General features: G+C 54.1%; 1 protein-coding gene across 1 annotated transcript; it reads right to left on the bottom strand.

Annotated features, from left to right (window-relative positions):
* Positions 1–281: 281 nt before the first annotated feature.
* On the bottom strand, positions 282–21,393 carry LOC311204386 (hydrocephalus-inducing protein homolog; the record flags this gene model as incomplete). The annotated part of the gene is made up of 20 exons (XM_084280817.1): positions 282–454; positions 543–604; positions 1,479–1,553; positions 1,987–2,214; positions 2,331–2,458; positions 3,271–3,407; positions 3,803–3,936; positions 4,611–4,741; positions 5,215–5,392; positions 6,668–6,805; positions 8,156–8,365; positions 8,608–8,800; positions 10,592–10,905; positions 11,631–11,768; positions 12,265–12,408; positions 14,643–14,895; positions 15,790–16,028; positions 17,173–17,325; positions 20,857–21,021; positions 21,373–21,393. The coding sequence occupies 20 exons, from the start codon at positions 21,391–21,393 to the stop codon at positions 319–321; spliced, it is 3,177 nt and encodes a 1,058-aa protein (XP_084136943.1). The 3' UTR covers positions 282–318.
* Positions 21,394–23,287: the final 1,894 nt, after the last annotated feature.

Below are 23,287 nucleotides of genomic sequence, written 5' to 3'. Positions count from 1 at the left end.
GAAGGTTGAGATCAAAAACTTAATACAGATCTCGAAGAGCAATAAAACTAAGAGAAAGGAATATGTGGGAAATTAAATATTTCCACCGTGTCTAATCTAATTGATCCAAGATGTGGTGAATCGCATGCAAAGTTACTGTGAACCATATCCCTTCTTTGTCTACTGTAAAGTTATGAGTCACATGGTGTAGCAACTTTCTCCCCCTGATGTCCAATAGAGATATAGATAGAAACTCTTGATTAACTAAACAAAACTAATCTTTTTCAGTGCACAGAACTGTATAACTGAACAAAAACAAAACTTTATTACTATGCACAACTATAACAACAATAAAAAAGACACAATAAGAAAAATAATAAAAATAATAATAAGTGCTGACAATACAAAACATTCCATTTTAAAGCGTCGCTCCCACATATCCGCATCAGCTGGAGCAGAAGCCTGGGTCCTCTGCCTAGAATTAAAACAACAGAAAAGGAAAATTTAGATTTTTTCTAAATTATCTGAGCTTGAAGAGACCTTTTAGTCTCAGTAACACCCACCTGTCTGGTTGTTCCGGTGGGTAAAGCCGCACTCGTTTGGAAGGCGATGACAACCTGAAAGTCTAAGGGCAAGGGAACAATATACCACTACAGCCATAGCAAGGACATTGTCCCTACTGCCTGGCTGTAGTGCTGTAGAAAGGAACATTTACCACTCGTGGAGTTATAGGCGCATCCTGTGATTCAGGCAAGGGAATTGGGGTCTCACCCTCACCAGTGCCGGCCACTTTGTACTGCTCTGCTGCTTGACTGCGTGTTCACCTAACTGTGTTTTTGGAAACGCGCAGGCGCAGTTTTCCCCCTACGTCCCCACAGAAAGTACTAGAAAGGGAAGGTTCAAACTGTAACCGTCGCAGTCTAATCCTAAAATGATGGGTAACAATCAAAGTGGAGCCTCTAAGAAGAATCCCCTAGGGTGTGTGCTAGCCCATTGGAAGGAATTGGTGGGATCAGGAGGCACTGAAAATAAGAAAACACTTATGAAATATTGTAATCAGTAGTGGCCTTGGGATAAATTAGAAGATGGGGCTAAATGGCCACTAAACGGAACATTAGATTATAACACCTTATTACAATTGATGTTATTTCTAAGAAGAGAAGGAAAATGGGATGAAGTTACATATCTGGGTATGTTTTATACCCTCCAACACCATCCAGAGTGGCAAAGGGAGTGTGGATTAGTCCCACCACAAGATCCTATGGTACTAGCACTCGAGAGGGAGAATAAAAAACACAAAGGTAAACTGAGGCGGTGTTGCTCGACGTGCAGTATAGGGCAGAGGTGTACCAGACCCGATAAAATTTACCAGGTACCAGAACAGGATCTGAACGATAGTTTTAAGCCTCCCCCTCGGCTGCAGGAACAGGATGAGGACTCGGATGCAGCTTATACTTCTCAGCAAGTTAGAGAGTCTATTTTCCGCACGTCAATCTCACCTCTTTCCTGGGTGTAAACCTGAACCGCACGTTGTAGCGCTGTCCCGGAGTCAGGGTCCCGGCCGAGGGCAGCACCTGGAAGACACAGCGCTTGTTCTTCCACTGCCGAAGCAGCTTTTGTTTAATGTACAGTGGCAAATACTTGTCCACCTGGGCACAGGAAGGAACCTTGTGAGGTCTCTTTGGTCTGTGAGGACAGACCCTCAAGTTCCCACAGTGCTCTGAGACACCGTCACGGCGCCAAGAGCACCCACATCCAGACCAGATGTGGCCACTACAGCCTAGAACTGGAGGGAAAACCCGTGGGCAGGGCAGGCACATGGGCAGGCACCGTCCCTGGAGGAGGACGAATGGGTGAAGGTGGCAGAGAAGTGAAGCATCAGCTGCTCAACAAGTCCAGGTGAACCAGCCGTGCTCCATACCCTCCAATCTCCCTCCCACGAGCCATCCCCACGCGGTGAGGCACCCACAGTGGCAGAAAAGGCACGAGAGGCACAGAAAACCCAACCGAGAAGTTACGTGTCCCGCGTCGTCTCTTCCTCCCCTTCACAACAGGCTCATTCATGGTGATGGACCCTTTACAGGGGACCTGGAGTTGTTTGTGGAGCTGGATGGTTGCTTCCTGACTCTGTCCACACTGGACAGCAGCAAACTCCAGTCTGTCCCTGGACACGCAGACGGATGGCTCAGCCACACTGGCACGCAGACGGATGGGAAATGTGGGGCCTTCTTCTGCCTAGTGAGGGGCAGAGCATCCAGCTGAAGGTCCAGGCAACATCTGCTGCTGCCCCCAACCTGACAGCTGCCTCAAAAGGCTGTGCTGGCACAGGGAGGTGAGGAAGGATACAGTACCTTGATGGGCAGGACAACATTCACTTCTCCCACCGGCAGGTTGGCACTCTGCGGGTCAAAGCGCACTTCAAAGGTCTCGGTCTCACAGAAGGGCAGGTTCTTCACGCAGCCCAGATCCACACTAAAACCTTGAATGGGTGAAAATAAAGCAGCTGAGATACACCAGCATCGTGAAATTGGTCACAAGTATCTTCAGACCGTATGGGTGTCCACAGGACTGTCAGGCAGAAGGACCCTTTGTGTCTCCAGAGAAGACTGCCACTCCTTCTCTCTTGTCACCGCTCAAAGAGAAAGGAATTTCACAGCCTGAATTCAAGACCCGCAGGGTAAAACGGAAACCCATCAGCTGAGGAGCACCAGCAATTCCTTCACCAGGCCCCCAGGAAGGATGCGCAGATCTCTCCAAAGAACTTCCAGGGAAGATTCCCCTGTGCTGTGGTGCTGCTTGGAAGACAATTTAGAGGAGACACCTGACCACCCTTCAGACGCAGCAAGTCACCATCTGATGGTCCTCAAGGACCTGTTTTGAAAGCCTGTTTTGACCTCACAGGCTGTTGTCTCAAGAGAGGCTAAAGCAGCACTGTGCCATTACGAACTCTAAACAAAGCACTTCCAAAGCACCAAGGGTCCCATCTGCTCCCAACACAAGCTCATGGAGCGCACAAAGACACTCAGGAGATGCTCCTGGTAGCCAAGAGCAGAAGATGCTGAGAGGTGACCAAGGTGATCAGCCCATGGAGCCCCCGCAATGAAGCGTCAGGGCAGCCCAGGTGGCTGGACACTGCAGGCCAGGAGAGTTCCGGCTGCAGAGCACCGAGCAGGGGGAGGAAGGAAGAGAAAACGATGCAAAAGAGCACTCAAAACCCTTCCCCGTGGCCCCAGCTCATCTGTCAGAGACAGGTCCTTCAAGCCCGCGGGAAGTCTCTCCAGCATGGGTTACCGGTGCCACACAGAGCCCGTCCGTCGGCGCAGAAGGACGCGGGGAGCTGCCCGGGGTTGGTGATCTTCACGACGTGCCTGTGGATGTCACCAAGAACGACGTGGCCAAAGTCCAGGATGTACTCGGGCAGCTCCACTCTGGAAGGAGAAGCAAGGAGAGTCCTTAAGGTGGAGGAGGATGCAAACAAAGCAGGTGCTTCTGTAGTCACTGCTGCAGAAACTCCAGCCCATGAAGCCCAAGGTCTGATCTTCTGCTAAGAAGACTTTGGTACGTCACAGGGCACCCAGGTCCAAGCTTTTATCAGCTACTAACAGGTTCTTAGAATAAAATGAGTTTAAACAGACACTGGGCACAACTCCTCTGCTGTGAAAAGCCACTGGAAAAAAGTCCTCAGGCTGCTCACTGGTAGCACGTCCAAACTGTCAGGACCAACCCCCTTCTCAAGTCCCCAGCTATTCCCAGAGACAAGGAGCTCCCAGGAGCAGGGGCACACCACTGTGCGCTACCATCAGAGCACAGGGGCCCTACTAACTTGAGAAGCCTCCGACGAGCACACTGGTCAAAGGCAGCGTCCTCTGGGGAACCGGAGGAGAGAGCTTTCTGCTGCTCCAGGGCGTGCTGCTCTATCAGCATGTTCTCCATCTCCATCTGCAGCCCAACGTCCAGCTGAGGAAAACAAAGACAGTGGCTGGTTAGCAAAGGCAAGTTAATCCCACCCTGCTCTTGGTAAGAAGCAGGAAGAAGTCCTTCACTCTGAAGGTGGTGAGACCCCTGCACAGCTTGCCCAAGGAGGTGGTGGAGGCTTCATGCCTGAAGACGTTCAAGGATGAAGCTTTGAGCAACCTGATTTACTTAAAGGTGTCCCTACTCCCTGCAGGGGGTAGATGGCCTCTGGATGTCCCTGCCAATACAGTCTATGATGGGGTCCTTCTGTCCAGCTGCTCCGAATCTGCCAGGACCATATCTGAAGGGAGATGAACTCCAGCACCTTCGCCTGCTCAGCCACCCTTATGCAAGCTGATCTGACCAAACAAGTCAAGGACCTGCCAGAGCTCCAAGTAGCTGCCTGTCCCCAGCTGCTGCCAGGGCAGCTCAGACAAAAGCTCTCTCCATGAGGGAACCACATCAGCGCTGACAGCTCTTGGAGACACATCTCAGTTGCTTGAGCACAGTCTTCAGGACCTCCCACTCGGGCACTCAGGAAGCTCAGGCACCCACGGGAAGGACTACTACCAGAGGAGCCCCATGTTTGTGGCCAGCCCAGGGGAGCCAGCTGCAAGGGGGACAAGTGACACAGGGAGAGGGTGGCCCCTGCCAAACAGGGCAGCAGCCGGTCTCACCACAGTGCCAGAGTCGTCCATGGGTGGCTCGCTGGCCGTGGCCTCCCCGACAACCACCGCGTCGTCTCTCTGGCTGCCTCCTCCAAGCTTTTCTTTTGCCTCTTTGAGGATGTGCTCATAGTTCTCATTTCCTGAAGGAAGAAAACAGCCACAAATAGAAGTGTGGGCGCAGCGGCGTCCCCGTTAAAGCTGGGAAGCTCCACACCCCCAGCGTTGGCCCTTCCCACAAACACATTCCTCCAGCAACGCATGGAAAGAGGATGCTGCTTTTCTTCTATGTTCTCTCCCACCCATCTTCCTCCACACAAGGGAGCATCTCATCCCCCCCACCCCTGCCCAAATCCCTGCCAGCCCACATTACAGCTTTCCCCAACACTGCTTTCTAGCTGTCCCCTTTATCCAGGCCACCAACAGATGACACTGGCCAGGATGGCTCTCTGGAGCAAAGCCCATGTGCTTCTAGAAAGCAACCAGAAGAACAACAGCCCTGAAACCTCCAGGCTTGGTGGAGGTGGGTGTGAGCTGCCCTATGAGCATGACGACACAGGGGGACAGAAAAAGACCCCCAGGGGACCTCCCCGAGGAGCAGTCAGACAGTGCTCACCTTTGATTCTCCTCGGAAGGTCCAAATAAATCCTGGGAAAATTCCCCTCTCCTTTCAGCCTGATCTCTTCTGGCTCCAGGTGACCCACTTGGATCTGGAAGGTCCGGCAGAAGACTCCAGGCACTCCCGGCAGGTGATAGACAGTGAGCACTTGCTCTCTGCCAGGTCCAATGTAACCCTGGAGGTGTGGAAGAAGAGGAGGGGAATTCAACCAGAGGGCTTGGCGGAGGGGTGGCTCAGACCACCGGTAAGCTGAGATGAGAAGGCACCTTGCAGGTTCTCACACAACACATTGCCTTCCAGCTTCCCTGCATCCAAAAGCTCAAGTCTCCTACACCAGGCTGTGGTTTGTCCTCCTGCCAACACTGCCCACCCTCTGCCAGAGCCAAGCAGCAAAGAAAAGCCCTTCTGCCAGCTGCTGTGGAGGAGGAGCGGCGTGCCCAAACTCTCAGCAGGGCCAGCAGCTCCTGTCACGGCACTGCAGTGGCTCCCAGGCTGGTGTCCAAGAGCCTGACTTCTTACTCATGAGCCCAACCAACAGCTCCTGCCTGGGTGGTTACACCGAGGGTACATGGCACGATCTAGACTCACAGTGACCTGCAAACTTACACCCCTGGAAAAGCAGAGGCAGAGGCTCGGACGAGCTCCAGGGATGAAGGGGTTCCCCACAAATCCCCTCCTCACTGGGCTCCTAGAGAAGAGCTGTCTGAGCCTGGAGTTGGGCTCATGCCAAGCAGGTTGAGAGCCAATACAAACAGGTGGCAACACTGCTCAGGGGACAGGGCACAGCCACAGCTCTTCTCAGCTCACTGGGCTGGACCTTCAGCTCCCTGCTCGCCCCCCCACGCCGCAGGGAGAAGCTGCTGAGCAGGACACATCCTGCCTCTTGGTCCCCGGAGCCCCGGACTCCAGCTCCCAACACGGCATCTGCAAAAGCAAGTCCTGCCAAGCTGCTTGCACAGCAGCAACTGCCCAGGGCCAAGCAGAGCCGTGTCCTCTGGAGCAGTGACACCCCTGGAGACTGGCACGAGGACATATGAAAGCCATTTGGCCTCCTCTTCCCATTGCCAGGAGGGACACGGATAGGAATGCTGCTTCAGCTGAGGGATCCAGGCAGAACCCAGGCACTGGGACAGGGGATGCTACGAGCTGGAGGAGCGAGGGGCCGGCGCGAGTTCCGACACAGGAGCTGCGTGCCCAAGAGAGGGACTATTTACGTCCTTAGTGCTGACAGGAGGCAGGCAGGGACCTGGAGGAAGTCCTGTCCCACCACCCAACCCTGAGGGGAAGGAGACGCTCAGGAGACCTTGCACCATCCTGCTCCAGTGCCGCTACCAGCACAACTTCACCTGGTACAACTAGGACTCTGCTTGCCCAACCTTTTGTTCCTCCCCTATAACCCCCTCCTGGGCAGCCTGATGTGGAGCCAGCGTCAACCCCTCGTGCTACTCACGGTGCTGGGCAGGACCAGGGGCACGCCAGGCTGAGGACTGTCCGCGGTGCCCGTGCTGGGGCTCAGCACCACGTAGGTGAATCCCATCTTCCCGCTGTTCCGCAGGGTGACCTCTGATTTGGTGACTTCGGTAAACAGCTGGAGAGAAGACAGAGGGGCGGGAAACTGAGGACACACATCTGGATGTTGGCAATCTCCTCCTGCTGACACTGGGATGAGAGCCGATGGACACAACACAAGAGAGAGGCAGAGGAAGAGGAGGGACGGGCACCTGACTCTCCCAGGCCAACCTGAGGAACCCACGCAGGTATTTATGGCAGCGCGCAGAGGTGCAGCAACCACCACAAAAAGCTCAGTAATAAACTGGGGGATGCCCCACTGCTGGAAACATCTGGTCAGGCTGGATGAGGCTCTGAGCAGCCTGACCTAGTGGAAGATGTCCCTGCTCAGTGAAGGTGGACAAGATGACCTCTAAGGTCCCTTCCAACCCAAACTGTTCTAGGATTTTAAGATACAAGTCCTCAGCACTTTAAGGCGTCATCTGACAGCCAGCTGAAACACAAAGGAGGACCATGGCTCCCACCAGGAAGCTTCTTCTGTTACCAGCCCCCTTGAGCTGGGGGTGCTCAGTGGTCTGGACAGCAAGCCTTAACTAGTGCCAAGGACCTTCTTGGCCGAGCCCCTATTCAGTCTCTGATCCATCTCCAGTGAGCTTAGTTCCCTCGGACTTCCCCCGCTTCTCGGATTGATGGAGCCCTGGATGGAGCCCTGGATGGAGCAGAGCCTCTGCAAAGGCTCCAAGGAAATTCAGGACAGATCAAGGCAACTGCCCCATCCAGCATGGCCAGCCCACCGTGCTCTCAGTCACCATCCCTTGACCCACTTGTAGGGCATCACTTGTCTTTACGAGGCAGCCACGTACTTGCTGGGATGCCTGGATTCTGCTGGCACTGACAGAGAGGCACTAAGGAGGCATTTCAGAAGGAAAGGGATTTGCAGAGCTTCCAGGGACAGCAAACCAAGGACACAGGGCAAGATGTACAGGGCCAACAGCTGGCAATGTTGGGGGGGCTGACTGAAAAGAGGTAAAATGGGGATTGTTCTGGGACATTCTCTCACACGGTGACTGAAGCCCACAGTAACATTGTTCCTGGTTCCTTTTGTTGGTCTATGGAGAGCACTGAAAGAGACCATCTCCTTGGACCCCAGGATCCGGGAGCGGATCTGCAGATGGATGTCTCAGGGCACAACTCCCTGGAGATCACCGCCTGCCCTGGGAGCCAGAGTTCATTGAAGAGGAGGGATTCCCAGCTTCAGGAAGGGCAATGGAGATGACCATTAAAACCAGCTTGGACACAGGACCTGTCACCCCAAAGCTGCACCTCCAAGCCAAACAACCAAAGAAGCCAGTGAGAGTCCTGGACCTCGGTGGGCAGCCACCTGCCAGGGATGGTCTCAAGGATTCCTGCCAAGAGAAGTGCCTGGTACCTGCAGCCCGCAGTCCATCTCCGTGCTGTCCAGGAGGTAGTGGATGAGCGAGGCCTCCCCACGCAGCGCAACCTCATAGGTCGGGCCTCCCTCCACGCGGCACAGCGCCGTGACGCGGGCAATGATGTCTGCATGGCCAGAGAAGGTGACCCTGACCCGCTCGCTCTCGCCCGGCTGCAGCACGCCGTACAGCGGCAGGATGTGGAAAACCTGGAGGAAGGGGAAGAGACACTGAGACATCAGGTGTGGAAATGGGTGCAGGAGAGGAGGGAGCCACTGCTTGCAGCAAAGGACAGACATGGCTGGAGGGCCTCTTCCTCAAACCCAGTCTCATCCTGCAGCCACCCTGCCTAAAAGTGGAAAGACCATGGGGAAAATCTTCTCCCATACTCAGTAATGAATGCGTAAGCTGGGGGAGGCAACGCTGGTGGGAGGTGTAGAAAATCACCTACCTCTGTTTCCAGGGTGTCATCTGCATCTGGTGGCTGTGGGACAGAATCCCCCACCCCTGCCAGGGCTTCAAGTGGCTCCTCCACACTCCCATTCCCGAGGATGCTCTCTGAAGGTGCTGGGCACTCCAGCTGAGCTCCCTCCTCCTTTGGTGGTTTGGCTTTTGTGAAAGAATTTGGTGTTGGAGGAGTTAACCTGGAAAACAACAAAGCTTTGATGGTGGAGCTGCAGTGGGAAGGAAGGAGGGCAGCAGGAGCAGCTCCTTGGCAGGATCCGGCACCAAGGTGGGAGCTCAGCAGCTCCATAAGTGGGTCAGAGCAGGTCAGTGCTTGGGAACGATGCCGGTATAGCGGCGGTGCCGGCAGCCGGGTGCAAGGAGCAGCAGATGGGGACAGGGGTGAACACCTCACCGGGGTGGGGAGCGTGGCAGCAAAGGGAGACACACACGAACCCTGCAACAAGCCCAGACTGGAGGGCAAAGGGACAGAGCCAGGCAGCCATGGGCTGGTACAGACCCAGCAGCACCCTCCCAAAAGCACCTGCCACCCCAGACCATGCCTTCCCCACCTGCAGAGCCACGGCAAGAAGTTCTGTGGCTCAGCCAGACATAGATGAAGAACATCTCCCCAAGAGTGACCCACAGCCGCGGGTCGGTACGAGCAAGCAGCGACGCTGGTGGCTTTTTGTACGTGTAACAAGGCAGGATGGAGCCAGAGCTGGAATGGAGCCGGGGCTGGGGTGGGTTGGAGCCTCCAGCCTGCTGTGCCTCAACTGGACAGAGCCCAGCACTGCATGGGACACCCAGGTACCTCAGCTGCCTTCGGGCAGCCTGACTTCTTCTGGGTGAGAAGGGAGGTGCCTGTGCCAATGGGACACACGCACCGGGAGCGCCTGGAGACTCTCCAGCCACACACCGGTCTGACCACCATTCTATCCATCTCACCGTCACCAGCCCTGACGGTTGATTCCTTCCATGTCAGACCCAGTTAGTTTCATCTGATAATTTACAATACCAACAGTGCTTAACGTGGACCAGAAAAATAGATCTGACATGCTGCCCTTCTGCCGGGCTCTTAATGAGCAATGTGAGGTGTTAATAGCTTGGAGACCGTCTTCATTTCCAGCTCTGCCACAAGGATCACATGGTGTCTCCTGAGGGACCCTGAGAGAGCACATTACCGCTTAATTAACATGCGGAGCAGAAGAGGGAGCTGTCCTAAATGGCCGCAGCGCTAACGAGCAAGCAAAGGGGCAATGCCAAACCCTTTGGAGCAGAGGATCCTGCCAGAAGGACACTCACGACCCTTAAGGCAACAGAGCTGGGTGACTCGGCATCTGCTGGAAGAACCAGCACCTGCGGGCTTGCGTCCAGCAGAGCCAATTGTTCTAGGACTCGGAAGAGCTGCCCCTCAATGGGTAACTTCGCTCCGTTTCCCGGGGCGGTATGGAAAAACCATTGGCTGCTGCAATTAAACTGCCCAGAGTCAACTTCTGACCTATGCAAGAGAGGCCACAGCGGGAAGAACCGCTCGAAAACGCCTTTAGAGATGCGCTACAGCACAACTGAGAGATTGCTCTTGGGCTTGGAAAGCACAGGCCAGTACTGGGTGGCCCTGGTGCCCAGGGACGTTGGGACAAGTCCTCCTACTGACACCTACTGCTGCACCCAAAGCCGCAGCAGAACCCGCCGGAACACACAACACACAACGAGCGCCGGAACACACACAACAGCCGCTGTGTGAATGCCATGGGCAGCAGAACACGAGAACTCAGTTCAAGGTGACGCTTGCCTCGAGCCATGGAAATCCCCACCTCAAGCTGTGGAAAAGCCCCACTCCCTGGGCACCTTCCCTGCCTGAAGCTGGGAGGTGCTTTTTCCACAAGGGAAAGTGAAAGGGATTTGTCGGATGCTACACAAACCATCTCAGGCTTTGCAAAGGACAAACGGGACAGCGGACGAAGAGCTTCAAGGAGAGGTGCACGTACCTCAGGTGCCTTGTGGAGTCGTCCATCAGGAACAGCCAGTGGTACTGGACAGGCAGCGGGCTGCAGTTGGTCATCTGGATGTGGCGCTGGTGTTCAGTGTCATTCAAGACGCAGCCAAAGTCCAAGGTTGTGGTCTGGATATGGAGATTTGGGAAGAAGACTTCTCCCCGAATGGTGACTTGTTCCTCATGAGGGTGCTCAGGAAACTGTATCTTCAGAGTTTTCTCTGCTTCCCAACTATTCCAACCCTCTTCAAAAGCAGGGTTAAACCCGATGGAGAGATTAAGTTCCTTCCCGGTCCCCAGCTTTATGGGCTGCAAGAAGATGACGAGTATTAACCACTGGTGTGATGAAGTTCCGAGGTCTGGTGGCACAAAATGCCTCAGTGTTCAAAGTGCAACCCCAACATGGGCTTCTTGCTTCAGCCTTCATTTTCTTTATAACGTGCCCCTGACCATGCAGCACAACTTTCTTCTCTGAGACTCTCAGGCTCACCCCCTTGTGCTCTGCACCCATAATGCAAGAGGGAAATAAATCCTGGCGTGCCCTGACTCTAGAGGAACCCCTTTGTCTTCACACTCAACATGAGCCCTAGGGCACTGTGCCCTCAGCCTGGAGAGGGCTCATCACCTGCATGGCAACGGTGGCCGTGCTTCCAACATGTCTCTAGCAGAGCCCATGTCTCACACCTCCCACCGCCAGCAGCGCAGGTGACAAGCGCCTCAGCCTTCCCAAGGGCAGAGCTGCCCCCAAAGAGAGCAAGCAGCTCTTCAGGTCACCCAAGGAGGGCTTCCAAGAGACACCTTCACCTCACGGTTGGCCCACACCTAGGTTCCTGCTCCGAGTTGTCTTAGAGCCAGGAGGTATTTCCCCAACTGAGGTGGTCTTTTCTCTCCTTTTCAAACCTGATGCTGTTCATGCCAACTGACTGCCAATTCAAAGGAATAACCACCTCTCCTGGAGGGCTTCCCAAAGGAAACGCACCCCCATCCCCCTCCTTCTTCAAACCCCACCAGCGGGAAGGTCTGGGGCTGCTCACCTGGTCTGGCAGGGGCTGCTGGGACGCACTGCAGACCCAGAAGGGTTGCTCTACCATCAGGACGATGCTGAGCGGCAGGGAGGAGGTGTTTTTTAAAGAGAGAGGCTTGTACTGAAGGCTCAGGACATCGCTGGGTTGCTAAAGACAAGGGGAAAAAACAGGGAGGGGGGTGACTCACCGCCCTTCGGTGAAGTTAAGCAGTCCCACCTCTAAAAACATGGTTGCTTTGCTCACAGACCCCCTCATGGGGGGGTTGGGGGGTGAGGAGGGCGCTTGGCATCGCTCGGCCACAGCGACCTGCTCTCCCGCCCCAGTCCCTACACAGGAGGATGGCTGTGAGAGGCCCATGCTGTTCTTGTGGGTCCCACACACCTGGCCATGGGCTCAGCAGCTCGATTCTGCCTCCAGCTCAAGAAAGGCAAAATAGAGCTGGAGAGATGGACCCAACCCCACAGGGGAGAAATGATGATCTCAGTGTTGATGGCAATAGCTTGGTCCTGCTCAAACCAATGGCAAAGCCCTGAGGACTTGGAGAAGATGTTTAACTTCCTTCCCTGAAGGCCATCACACCCCTCCGTGGGCTTTCAGTCCTCAGCCATGCTACTAAACACCAGGACCCAACCCAGAGACCTACCTTCTCCACCCGGAAAGACATTGCTCTGGGCGACACTTGCAGGGTGGGAGCAATGAACTCGCACGTGACAGCCACTTGCATTATCCGTCTCTTCCCAAACTGGTTCCCCACGATGGCATGACACACCAGCCGCTCCTTCACTACCTGTGGGCAAGAGTCACACGTCACCCACCAAGTGCCAGCAGGGAGCCCAGAAAACACCATGGAATTTGCAAGCCGTGGACACAGAAGCAATTTGATAGCCTGGATAAACCCATGCCATGGGATCTTGGCCATCAACCCTCCACAACTATTACACTGCCATAAAGCTACAGTCACTGGTCTCCTTGCTAGTCCTCTCTTCATGCTCCATCCTACTTATTCTGCTCTCCCAAAATCCTTAGTGCTACACCCCAACGTCCACAAAAGGCACCCACAAAGTCAGGTGGAACTGGAATAATCCCCCCCCTCCCGCAAACTGTTATCGCCACGATGTGCCCTGCTGCTCAGCATGATCATCATGCTGAAAAACATCATCTAGGTCCAAGCCGCTGCCATGGGCAGGGACACCCTCCCTAGACCAGGCAGGCCAAAGCCCCATCCAACCTGGCCTTGAACCCTGCCAGGGATCCAGGGGCTTACACAGCCTTGCTGGGTAACCCATTCCCTTGATTTCTCATGGTTCTACTTCCCCAGGTTCCTCCCCCTCCACTCTTCACAAGAATCACAAGAATCTCAAGGTTGGAAGAGACCTTTGAAGATCATCGAGTCCAACCATTCCCATCCTATGCTAAACCATATCCCTAAGTACCTCATCTACCCTTTTTTTGAACACATCCAGGGATGGTGACTCAACCACCTCCCTGGGCAGCCTGTTGCAGGCCCTGACAACTCTTTCAGTAAAATATTTTTTTCTAATATCCAATCTAAACCTGCCCTGGCACAGCTTCATGTCATTTCCCCTTGTTCTATCTTCTGTCACCTGGCTGAAGAGACCATTGCACACCTCTCTACAACCTCCCTTCAGGTAGTTGTAGGTGGTGATAAGGTCTCCCCTCAGCCTCCTCTTCTCCAGGCTAAACATCCCCAGCTCCCTCAGCCATTCCTCGTATGATTTGCCCTCCAGCCCCTTCACTAGCCTGGTTGCCCTTCTCTGCACTCTTCCCCCTCTGGTACAGCTCCACAAGCCAGCTCCTCCCGGGAGCCTACAGCCTTCACAACTCTTGGGTTGTACGTGCACCGCAGGGAGTTGGGCTTCTGACCAACCTCAAGAGTACCAACTTCTCAAGACCCAAAGCTACATCTGCTCCCCATGCTCTTGCCTCACAGGTGCCCTTCACAGGGCTTCCCAGTGCCCTTCTCAAGATTTCCAAGCAAGACACCCTCTCCAATGCCCTAAGCATTTTAGTTTCTTTCTTGGACCTTTTTCTCCACCTCAGCAAAACCTCGGGACTCACAACTGCACGGGGACAGTCCCACCACAACCAACTCAGCCGGGAATCACATCTTGGAGCCTCCGCCGAGGCAACCCTTTCAAAACACCTTTCAAAACACAGCAGGAGCTTCATGCAGATTTATTCCACCTTCGCCTAAACATCTGTGCCCAGTGAGCCTGGAGCAAGGGAATGCGCCCCAGGCTTAGCTGGCAGCTCCTCTGCAGAGCTTCCCCTGGAAAGAAGGGGCCAGGAAGAAGACGACACAGCGATCCCGCTGAGCTACCCCCGCTCTGAGCTGCCATCCAAGGGCGCTGCCGGACCTGACCGCCCTTGGGACACGGGGCCGGCCGAGAGCCTGGGGTGAGCTGTTCTGGGAATACTGATACAAGTGGAACTGTCACTTCTAATGATCCCTGGGAGCAGCTTCCCCCATGGAGAACATCACTCCCACCATTCTGGCTGCTGCGCTGGGCTCGTTTTTCTCCTCCAGGACTGGGCTCTAAGCAAGCCCTCTGCCCATGTTTGTCTGCAGAGAGAAAAAAACGCTGCTCCCAGACGCTCCCCTCCCTTCCCAGGGCCTTTGTTTTACTCCCTGCTTCCCCCAGAGAAATTACCTCGCGGTTTCTCAATCCACTCCCTGCCTCTGCTCCTAGGCTAAGCCTAACTTATTTTCTCTGCCCTTCCTTCCCTGTAACCCACCGTTTGCCCCTGTTCCTTCAGCCCCTATTTTGGTATGGGCAAGTTGCCTTGATGGTAGCTATAGAAACACCCCAAAAAAACCCCTTGGGAACTGATGGTGGCCAGCAAGGAGTGCAACTGGTGCTGACATGGTCACTCGGGGCGTTGAGATATTTTCTTGAAAGCACTTGTTCATCTTCCCAGGGAGAAGTCAAGGGGCTGCAGGAGAAGCCCCAGTGGAGGTGATGCGATGGGGAAAGCTCAGCACCCGGGGGGGAACCTCACCTGAGGAGTGCTGGAGGAGCCTTCCAGAGTCATCTCCACAGTCTGGCCTGGCATCAGCTCCACTGTCAGGGGTTGAAGCTTAAACACGGGACTGGCAGGTCTGGAGGTCTTGGAGGAACCTTTGCCCTTGGTTTGGATGGCAGAGAGACAATCACGACGGGGAGATGGGGGGGAACCTTCCATTCTCCAATAGAGCTGATGGATGCGTCGTCCTGCGTTCGTTATCTTGAAGCAGTAACAACAGGGACGTAGGCTAGAAGAGAAGCAGAGATGGAAAATGGCTCAGGAACTGCCTCTTCCCAGCACCCACCTGGCTTCAGTGCCCCGCTGGCCTTATCTGACCACTCACCCAGCAACAAATCCACCTCCAAAAACACTGACCCAGCTCAAAGTTACACCAAGAGCCAGACCCTGGTTGCCCCTAAGTTTATCAGCATCCAGCAGCCGGTCTGTTTGCGCAGACCAACCCACCCAACCTCAGGAGACTTCTCCTCCATTCAGGGCCAGTCCTGCAGCCACCATGGCTGCTCCGTGCTGTGGCAGCTGGCAGAAGAGACAGCAAGGAAAACAGGCAGGAGAAGGGAGGAAAGAGTATCTACATCTGATAGAGAGCAGCCTGGCAGGGGACAGGAGAGAGACAGCAAGCTCAGAGATGATACAGGGCAAAGACAAATTCTGCTGCTCCTCCCGGACTCCCTGGGGCAGAAGGGAAACCAAACAGCGCTGGTAACTTAGCCAAGGAGTTGCTAACAAGCTACTGCCAAGGTTCTCTGCCGCTGCCAGACGATACTCCACAGCCAGTGAAGAAGCCAGCAAGGCTACTGCAAAAAGTACTGTGTTTCTACTTGTAATGTCACGTTTCCCTGCTGAGGCTTTTCTGGCTTTTACTCCATCAAGCCAGAAAATACATGGATTCTGACCCAGGGCAAGTCGGGAACCATTTCCCAACTGGTGTCTGGCTCAGTGGCTTTCTGAGGGAATCTAACAACTTGAAAACCGCCCAGAAAACATTTCTAAAGGAGTTCCTGGGGCTTCAGTGGCACCGAGCCAGAACTTGGAGTGCTGGAGGAGAACCGGCCCCAAGGATTTCAGCAGAACTCCTCCTTGCTGGGCCCACAGTAGAGCCCGGAGCAGAGAGATAACTTACCTGAAGTGGGGGCCCAAGTTGAGCTCCGGAGCAAGTGGTTTGTCCGTGACGATGGTGGTGCCAATGCCGAAAGCCCGGATCAGGACGTTGTAGCTGTGGCTGTTCTCTATGGACACGATCACCTTGTCCTTGAATTGTTCAATGTCATCCAAATTTGCTATGACAGTCACAGCCACCTTGGTCTCAGGGGGGATCACTCCTTTACTGGGCTCAATCCTGCAGCGCGAGCGTTTGCCAGCCTGTAAGACACGGCAGACGCTAAGTGAGCACGGACACCACGGACCCTGCTCTCTTCTGGGGTGCAGGAGAAAGGACTAAAGACATGAGGGTAAATCCATAAAGGCTTCGTTTCCCTAAATCCAAGCGTCTGGAAACAGCAACTATGCTGGAGCTTGTATTGCACCCTCCTTTAACAGACCCACTTCTTTAACCCTGTTTTGCCCAGCCCAAGGGATGCTCATCCTCGGGAGAAGCTTTATTCCCCTCCAGCCTCCCCTAGGGAGAGCACACCAAGGCAAGCTGCATCTCTCCTGGCTTCCCCACAGACGGGTTTGCACAAAGGCTCAAGGCCAGGACTGCTCAAACCCCACTGCAGCAGCCACGCAGCCGGGGGATATGGCCGAGAGCCTGAAGGATAAACTCTGCCAAACGGGTTGAGCAAAATCCTGATGCCCAAAGTCTTCTTTCCCCAAGAGTTGGGCAGTGCTTCCCAACAGCCCCCCCAGGACTGAAGCACTCCGTTCCCACTGATCATCAGCCGCAGTGAGGTGCCCTGGCACTCTCTGCTTCGGGAAATCCAGCTCTGAATGTTTACAGAGGGGCAGTGAAGAAACAAGCAGGAAGAAACCTGCCAGCTGTGCCCTGTGGGCACGGCCCCAGCTTCCTCTCTCTTCCTCTTGTTTATTCCAGATTGCCCTTTACAGATGGGGCGATCAGGGCACTGGACCCCCCAGTCCTTCTAAAGTCACATTCACAGGGAGCAAGCTGGCAGCAGAGCAATGGTCTCCATCACCAGGAGGAGCTTGAAACAGACGCAGAGAGAGCAGGGAGATGATCAGGAAAACCGTGCTCCTTTCAGGAGAAAAAGGCTACGGGCTTCTCTTCATCTCAGAGCTCCAAATACACAGCTCAGAGCAAAACACCTCCCACAATGTAAAGCCAGAACTTGTGGAAAGGACCTGGCATCAATTTCTGCTCAACCATCCAGGAAAACTCCCTGCCTCCCTGAGGGGTCCCCCAGTGCTGGGCTTCTCTTGCTGCGCTGCGGTGGAATACCTTGCTGCTCTCTCAGATAGCGACATGGAAACATCACGTGCAAAAATCAAGTCCCAGGCTGCTATGGAGCCATCATTTCTGTTGGGAAATATCCCCACACATACTTACCACCTCTGCCCGGAAGGACGCAGGGATAACACTCTGGTTGGAGAGGTAGAGAGTGCGAGAAGCGTCTGCCAGGACTTGGATATCGCCAAAATCGATCTTGCTGGGATACACGTGGACAACTGGTCCCTCTCCAACAGCCTTCAAGCTGATGTCCTGTCCAGGTAGGGAAGATTAAAAAAACAAAGGCAAGGGAAAGTTTAAAGAAGAGATGGCTCTCAGGGCACCCCTAGACTGGAGGGTGATTACGGCTGTCGGTCGTTTGAGGTGTTGTAACACTGATGCAGAAGGCCTGGAGCAAGTGTGGGATCTACAGTGATCCCATCAGGAAGCCACAGGCCCCTGTTACTGGGGGATAAAGAAAACCAGCTCCCCACACTTGTATTTTCCCCCTTGTTCAGCTCTCCTTCCTCTACCCCATGCCTGCTCCTGCCCCTTTTCTTGCTCCCGCTCCTTTTCCCGCTGGATCTTGCCCCAAACTGTCCTCTAGGACTTCCAGACAGCCACACTTGGCCGGTAACTTCTTCCGCATCCCCCACAAAGCTGCCCCCTGAAAACCAGCGCAAGCCCCCAGCAAAGCAGGCTCTTGGCAGCAGAGATCACGTCCGTTGGCTGCCTCTCGGTGCTGCCTCTGGGCACTCCCAGTACTACAGGAACAAGAGATTCATTATTCATTCTGTCCCTCAAGCAGGATTGCTTTTCTCTCCAGAGCCTGAGACCCTCCAAGTTTTCTTCTTGTAAAGGCCATGGTAGGAGGAGGAAGACGGGTTCCTGTGCTGAGCCACCTTCTCACAGCGCTAAAAACCAGGGAACTTCATCTGCTCTGGTTGGACTTCACCAGTTCCGAATCATAGAACGGTCTGGCTTGGAAGGGACCTCAAGGACCAGAGAGCTCCAACACCCTGCCACAGGCAGGGCCAACAACCTCCATGCCTGGAGCTACACAAGGTTGCCCAGGGCCCCATCCAACACTCCCTTGAACACTCCCAAGGATGGGGCACCCACCCCTTCTCTGGGCAGCTCCTTCCAGGCCCTCACCACTCTCTCTGGAAAGAACTTCCCCCGATATCTCATCTAACCCTTCCCTCCTTCAGTTTCACTCCATCCCCCTTGTCCTGCCAGTGTCTGCCCTTTGGAACAGCTGATTCCCTCCTGTTCCTCTGCTCCCTTCAGGGACAGGAAGGCTGCAATGAGGTCCCCTCAAAGCCTTCTCTTCTCCAGGATGAACAAGCCCAGCTCCTAAGAACACTTCAACCTTTCAACAGAACCCGAACACACAGAACTCCCAGCACTGACAATCTCTGTGCGATTCACCGGAGGACACGGAGTGGGATTTAACCTCAGGACAAACCAGCCTCTGTGATGGAAAACCTTTAACGATGGCCCACTCGAGGAAAAGGCACTGACAGCTGTCAGAATCACTAGTCCAGTTCAGGCAGAAGGAGCAGCGTCTGTAAACACTCATCTCTTGACAGCGCACTGTGCAAGAGCCAAAAAACCCCCAACAAGCCACGTACCAAGGCTGGTACCTCAAAAATAGGAAGCTAAAGCTGTGTGATGATAGATGTTTCATCGCTCTGGGAGGAGGGAGGTAGGGAGAGCTGAGGTCTTACTGATGCTTGCCCAGAGCTGCCAGGAAGAAGGAGCTGGAGGGAAGAGCTGTGTCTCACCAGCTGCCTTGGCTTCCCGGTAGCAGTGGGGTGGAAGCAGCAAAGGCAGGGCAGAGCCCTCTGGAGGTGGACACAATAACATCTGGAAGATGCTCAGGCTAGCTGGTTTTAACAAGGGAACGTGCACTAACACAATGAATCCTCACCAAGGAGAAGGCTTATTAACAAGCCAACGAAACTCTTCATCTGCTGTCTTCTTAAAGGGGGAAAGAAAAACCCTGTTCAACAGCGTGACGGGCAATGTGACACCCGTGAAAGGCGACAGGAGTTTTGCTCTGGGTAATACTGCTGCACGTACAAACCCCAGCACCACTCTGGCTTTGCTTCTGGGTACCATAACGTCACGGTAGATCCTTTAGGAAAGAAGAGCATCTGTCCCTGGCAGACAGCCGTGGTCCAAGTGACCACCAGTAACCCCAGGTCTGGGTTTTACCAGCTCCTTCCCACAGAGCATGACAGAATACACCACACCAAAGCTGGCACGCAGCCACTGCAAGCCCAACACCAAGCAACAGACACCCAGAGGGACTCAACACAATGCAAGGTGCGGCCACAGACTCGGTATCCGCGCTGACGGGGTGACTTCAGAGCCAGCTCGCGCTCTGCTCCATCGTGACGCACTGCAGCCATTCCCCCGGGGTCAGGCTGAGGTCACAGGATCCCTATGGGGAGGATTTGCCACCAGTGCAGCATGTGCAAGTTGATGCTCTGCTAGCCCAGAAAACTTCAGATGAATCCACTACTCTGCTTAGACTATAGGAAACAGGGAGAATGCCGCCCCACGGCCAGAAACTCCCATCCCTGCGCTCAGTACACCCAGGGAAGCCTCTACCGGCGCTCGCGGCAAGGGAGCATAAATGCTGCATGTTAAAGACCGACTTCACGGGCTTGTGGAGCCACTCAACCCCCTGCCAGGGAGAGCTGGGATCCTCCAGCTGAAGCACAAGGAAAATGAAGATGACGTTCACTTCCAAAGGCAAATACTTTAGGCAAGGTGAAGCTTTGAACCCAGAAGCTGTTAGCTCAAGGAGAAAAGCTTTGCAAGGAACCTGCAGTTAAACAGCAGGCTGGTTCTAGAGGGCAGAAATCCCCCTTTTCCAGGGAAACACCACATCTACGCCCAAGCAACTGGTTTGTCCCACTTCAGGCTTGCCTGTCTCTCCTACCAGCACAGCCACAAAGGCCAGGCTTGAGATGTTCCCTGGCATCCAGGGATTGAGCAGCATTGTTTCCATCTCTTTTAATGACAGTTTCAATCCCCAGCCTGCTTTCAAAAGGCCAGCCTCCCTTTCGGGTACAGAAAGCTTAAGGTTCCTGTAGCATCCTACTTCATGCTCAGAGAGATGGCAAGACATCTTGAAACAGCCGCTTCCAAAGTTAATATCATTCTAAACTTAAATTTAATTAACTACATTTGTTCTAGATTTCAGCTAGATGAAGCCAGGACACTACACAAGGCATTCTCCTGCCTACATCTTGCTGTCACTGCTGCTGCTGTGCATGCCTGAACGCTAACAGCATCTTTCAGGAGGCTCCAGAAACATCGTCAGGAATGCTTCACCATTTCCAAGCCTGTGCTGGAAAAAGGAAGAGTCCCTGCCTTGCAGATGCCAGGGGTGTGGAGATGCACAGGGCTTTACGCAGAGATAAGACAGATACTTCTCGACGTGATGGGCCAAGCTCTCAGCGTGGTTTCTCACACAGGCTGTCCCAGTGCCCTCCTGAACAAAAGTTCCTGCTCTGAAGCAGCAGCTCCTGCTCACCTAATCACGCAGCAGAGTCTCAGCTCCAGGGACCATGCTGGGTTGCAGACTGCGCTCGTTATCCTGTCTCCCCTATCTATAATGATGTGCCACATCGGACTCTCAGACTGTCACCTGCCCAAGAAGTCCCACCAGCCTTCCTCTCCTCTAGACCTTGGCTGTTGCTTGTACCACGAACCCCTTTCCTTGTCCACCCTGGCTGCGTACTGCAGCCCCGGGAAGGATCCCTGGAATTAGGAACCTCGAGGACTCACCAATGGGGATTTCTTGTTCCCAAGCACAGCGAGCACAGCAGAAGCAGACTGATGTCCCAACTTCTGGGCTTCCAGCACCAACGGGACCCTGACAGTGCTGTAAGGCTTGATGATCCCAGAGAACACGGGGCTGGAGTACAGCACAGCATCACCCTGCTTGTGCTTCTGTAAGAGACAGAATCAAACCCAAATTCAGAGCGACCTCCGAAGAAACCTGCACTCCTTAACATCTACCATTGGAACCCAGCTAGGAGAGCGGGATGGGCTTTGAATCCCAAGGGGGTCCAAAAGCTGCTGCACCCACAGGCATACACACCCATGCCAGCAGCCTCCTCACAGCAGCTTTTCACCACCCTGCATAAAATCAACCTAAAGACTAGAATACAAACCTCTTCCCAAAGTATATAGTCGGGGGGGGGGGGGGGGGGGGGGGGGAGGGGCGCGGTTCTTCTACACCCAAAGCTTTGCTGAAAACAAGAACCCATCTGAATATAAACCAGCAAGGTCTTACCCCACCCCTTTGTTATTATTTTTCATCCCCTTAATAAACCCCTGGATAACTCTTGAGGGCAGATGCGATGCCAAACCTGAGGAAGGAGCCTGTAGCAGGCTGGAACGCGGCTCTTGTTCACCAGGGTCAGTGGCCGCTCGTACTGGAAGTTTAGGAAGCACCGGCCAAATGTCACAGTGGGGTCCCGCACTTCCAGCTCAGGAGCGATGCATCTAGGCAAAGAGATGTCCCAAAGGGAATTAGAGATACTGAGAGAACGTAGAATTTGTTTCCTCCTTGAATAGGGAACAGAGGAGTGGAACACATTTGTCACTGTCAGACAGACATGTATTACCCCGACAGCAATAAATCGCCTTCAGCTTCTGTATTCCCTTTGATTCCCACAGCAAGCCCTGAGCTCTGGAGGAACCTTCCCACCAAGGATTGGTGCAGTATGGCCCAGTATCTCAGCAGAAACTACTCCCTCCTCTCCAGAAAAGGGGCCTGAAGAGCCTCAACTGCTTGCTGTGGCGATGGAAGGTCCGAGCCAGCCCCTGCCTTACGCAGTGGGTGGTTGTTAAAAAGAAAATCACAGCCCAGATACTGACCAGACGGTGGAAAAGCACCAGTGAGCTGCATCCTACTGGTAATGACACCGACACCCACAGCACAGCGGGATCCAGCCTGGCTGCAGCAGGGATGACTTCCAGCTTAAGTGTGAGAACATTCATGCTCAAAAGGACCAGAGGGAAGCAGCAAAACCTGAGCTCTCCTCAGCATCAAGGACTCTGTTTCTCCTTCGGAAGATCTTGCTGTTATTTTTCCTGCACCAGTCCTGCCCTAAGCCCCTTCCCCATTAGCATGTGCCTTTGTTAAGCCAGACAGACACCAGGCTGCTCCCCACATCCTAAAGGAAAACTGTGCTTTGGTGGCAACACAGACACAGTTCCCCCACTGACTGCTTGCAGGAAGGAGGAGAGAGACAGCCCTTTGGAAGTCTGTTACACCTCACCCACCAAAGAAATAGGTCTATAATTAATCTAATTAATATAATTAGGAAAAGGCTGGGGGCTGTGCCTGTCTGGTGAGCACAGATGCTCCTCAACACTGGCTGCTTTCAAAGCCCTGCTTAACGAGCTCATTAAGTAATACTTCTCGTTTGGAGCTGGCCTTTGTGTGAGGGGAGGAGAGACGATGCACCAGGAGAGAGGACACGCCGCAAAGGAAAGCGCCGATACCTGGCTGTGAGGAGCAGCCCCAGCACCTCCTTGCCGACACCGTCCACATCCACCACCAGCGCCAGCTTGTACTTCTTCACGGTGTTGGAGCACAGGGTGACCTGGTGACAGAGAAGAGCGTCAAAGACCTTCACCACCCCCAAAAACTATCGTTCCGTGTGTGGCATCCCCTGATTCTCCTTCCATGGTAAGGAGAAGGATTTTCCCCTAATCCTTCTGCTGTGTAGAGCAGAGTCTGAGAGCAATAAAGGTCTCCTGACAGCATCTGCTTGGTTCAACACCCTGTGTGGTTAACAGGGTGTGTGTAAGCTGAATTAAAGCCTAATCAGACAACTGCCCTGCTCACCACTGTATTAAAATTAATCTCGGTTCTAATCTCAGCTACAACAGCGTAAATCCCGGGGCAATGCATTACCTCAAACCCAGCGAGTTCAGCTTTACAGCCAGGGCCAAATGCCAAGGGCCCCAGAAGTTGGGTGCAGGTCACACCTGGCAGAGCTGCTTCAGCCCCCCCTAGGGATGGCTGCAGTGGATGCAGCTCCTCTGCTCACTGGGAGAGGGAAAACAAGTCCGGGAAGAAAAGCAAACTGCTTTACACAAGGGCATCTCTCTAATGGCCACCCGCTGTCCTCATCCTTCCTCTGCCCACGGTTAAGCCAAAGCCACAGCTCCACGCAGCGCTCAAGCACACACGTGGCTTCCG

This window comes from Gallinula chloropus (genome assembly GCF_964237585.1).
Source record: "Gallinula chloropus genome assembly, contig: HAP1_SCAFFOLD_203, whole genome shotgun sequence".
In the NCBI taxonomy this organism is placed as follows: Eukaryota; Metazoa; Chordata; class Aves; order Gruiformes; family Rallidae; genus Gallinula; species Gallinula chloropus.
Note: the sequence above shows the minus strand (reverse complement) of the source record. Positions and strands in the feature narration are given on the sequence as shown.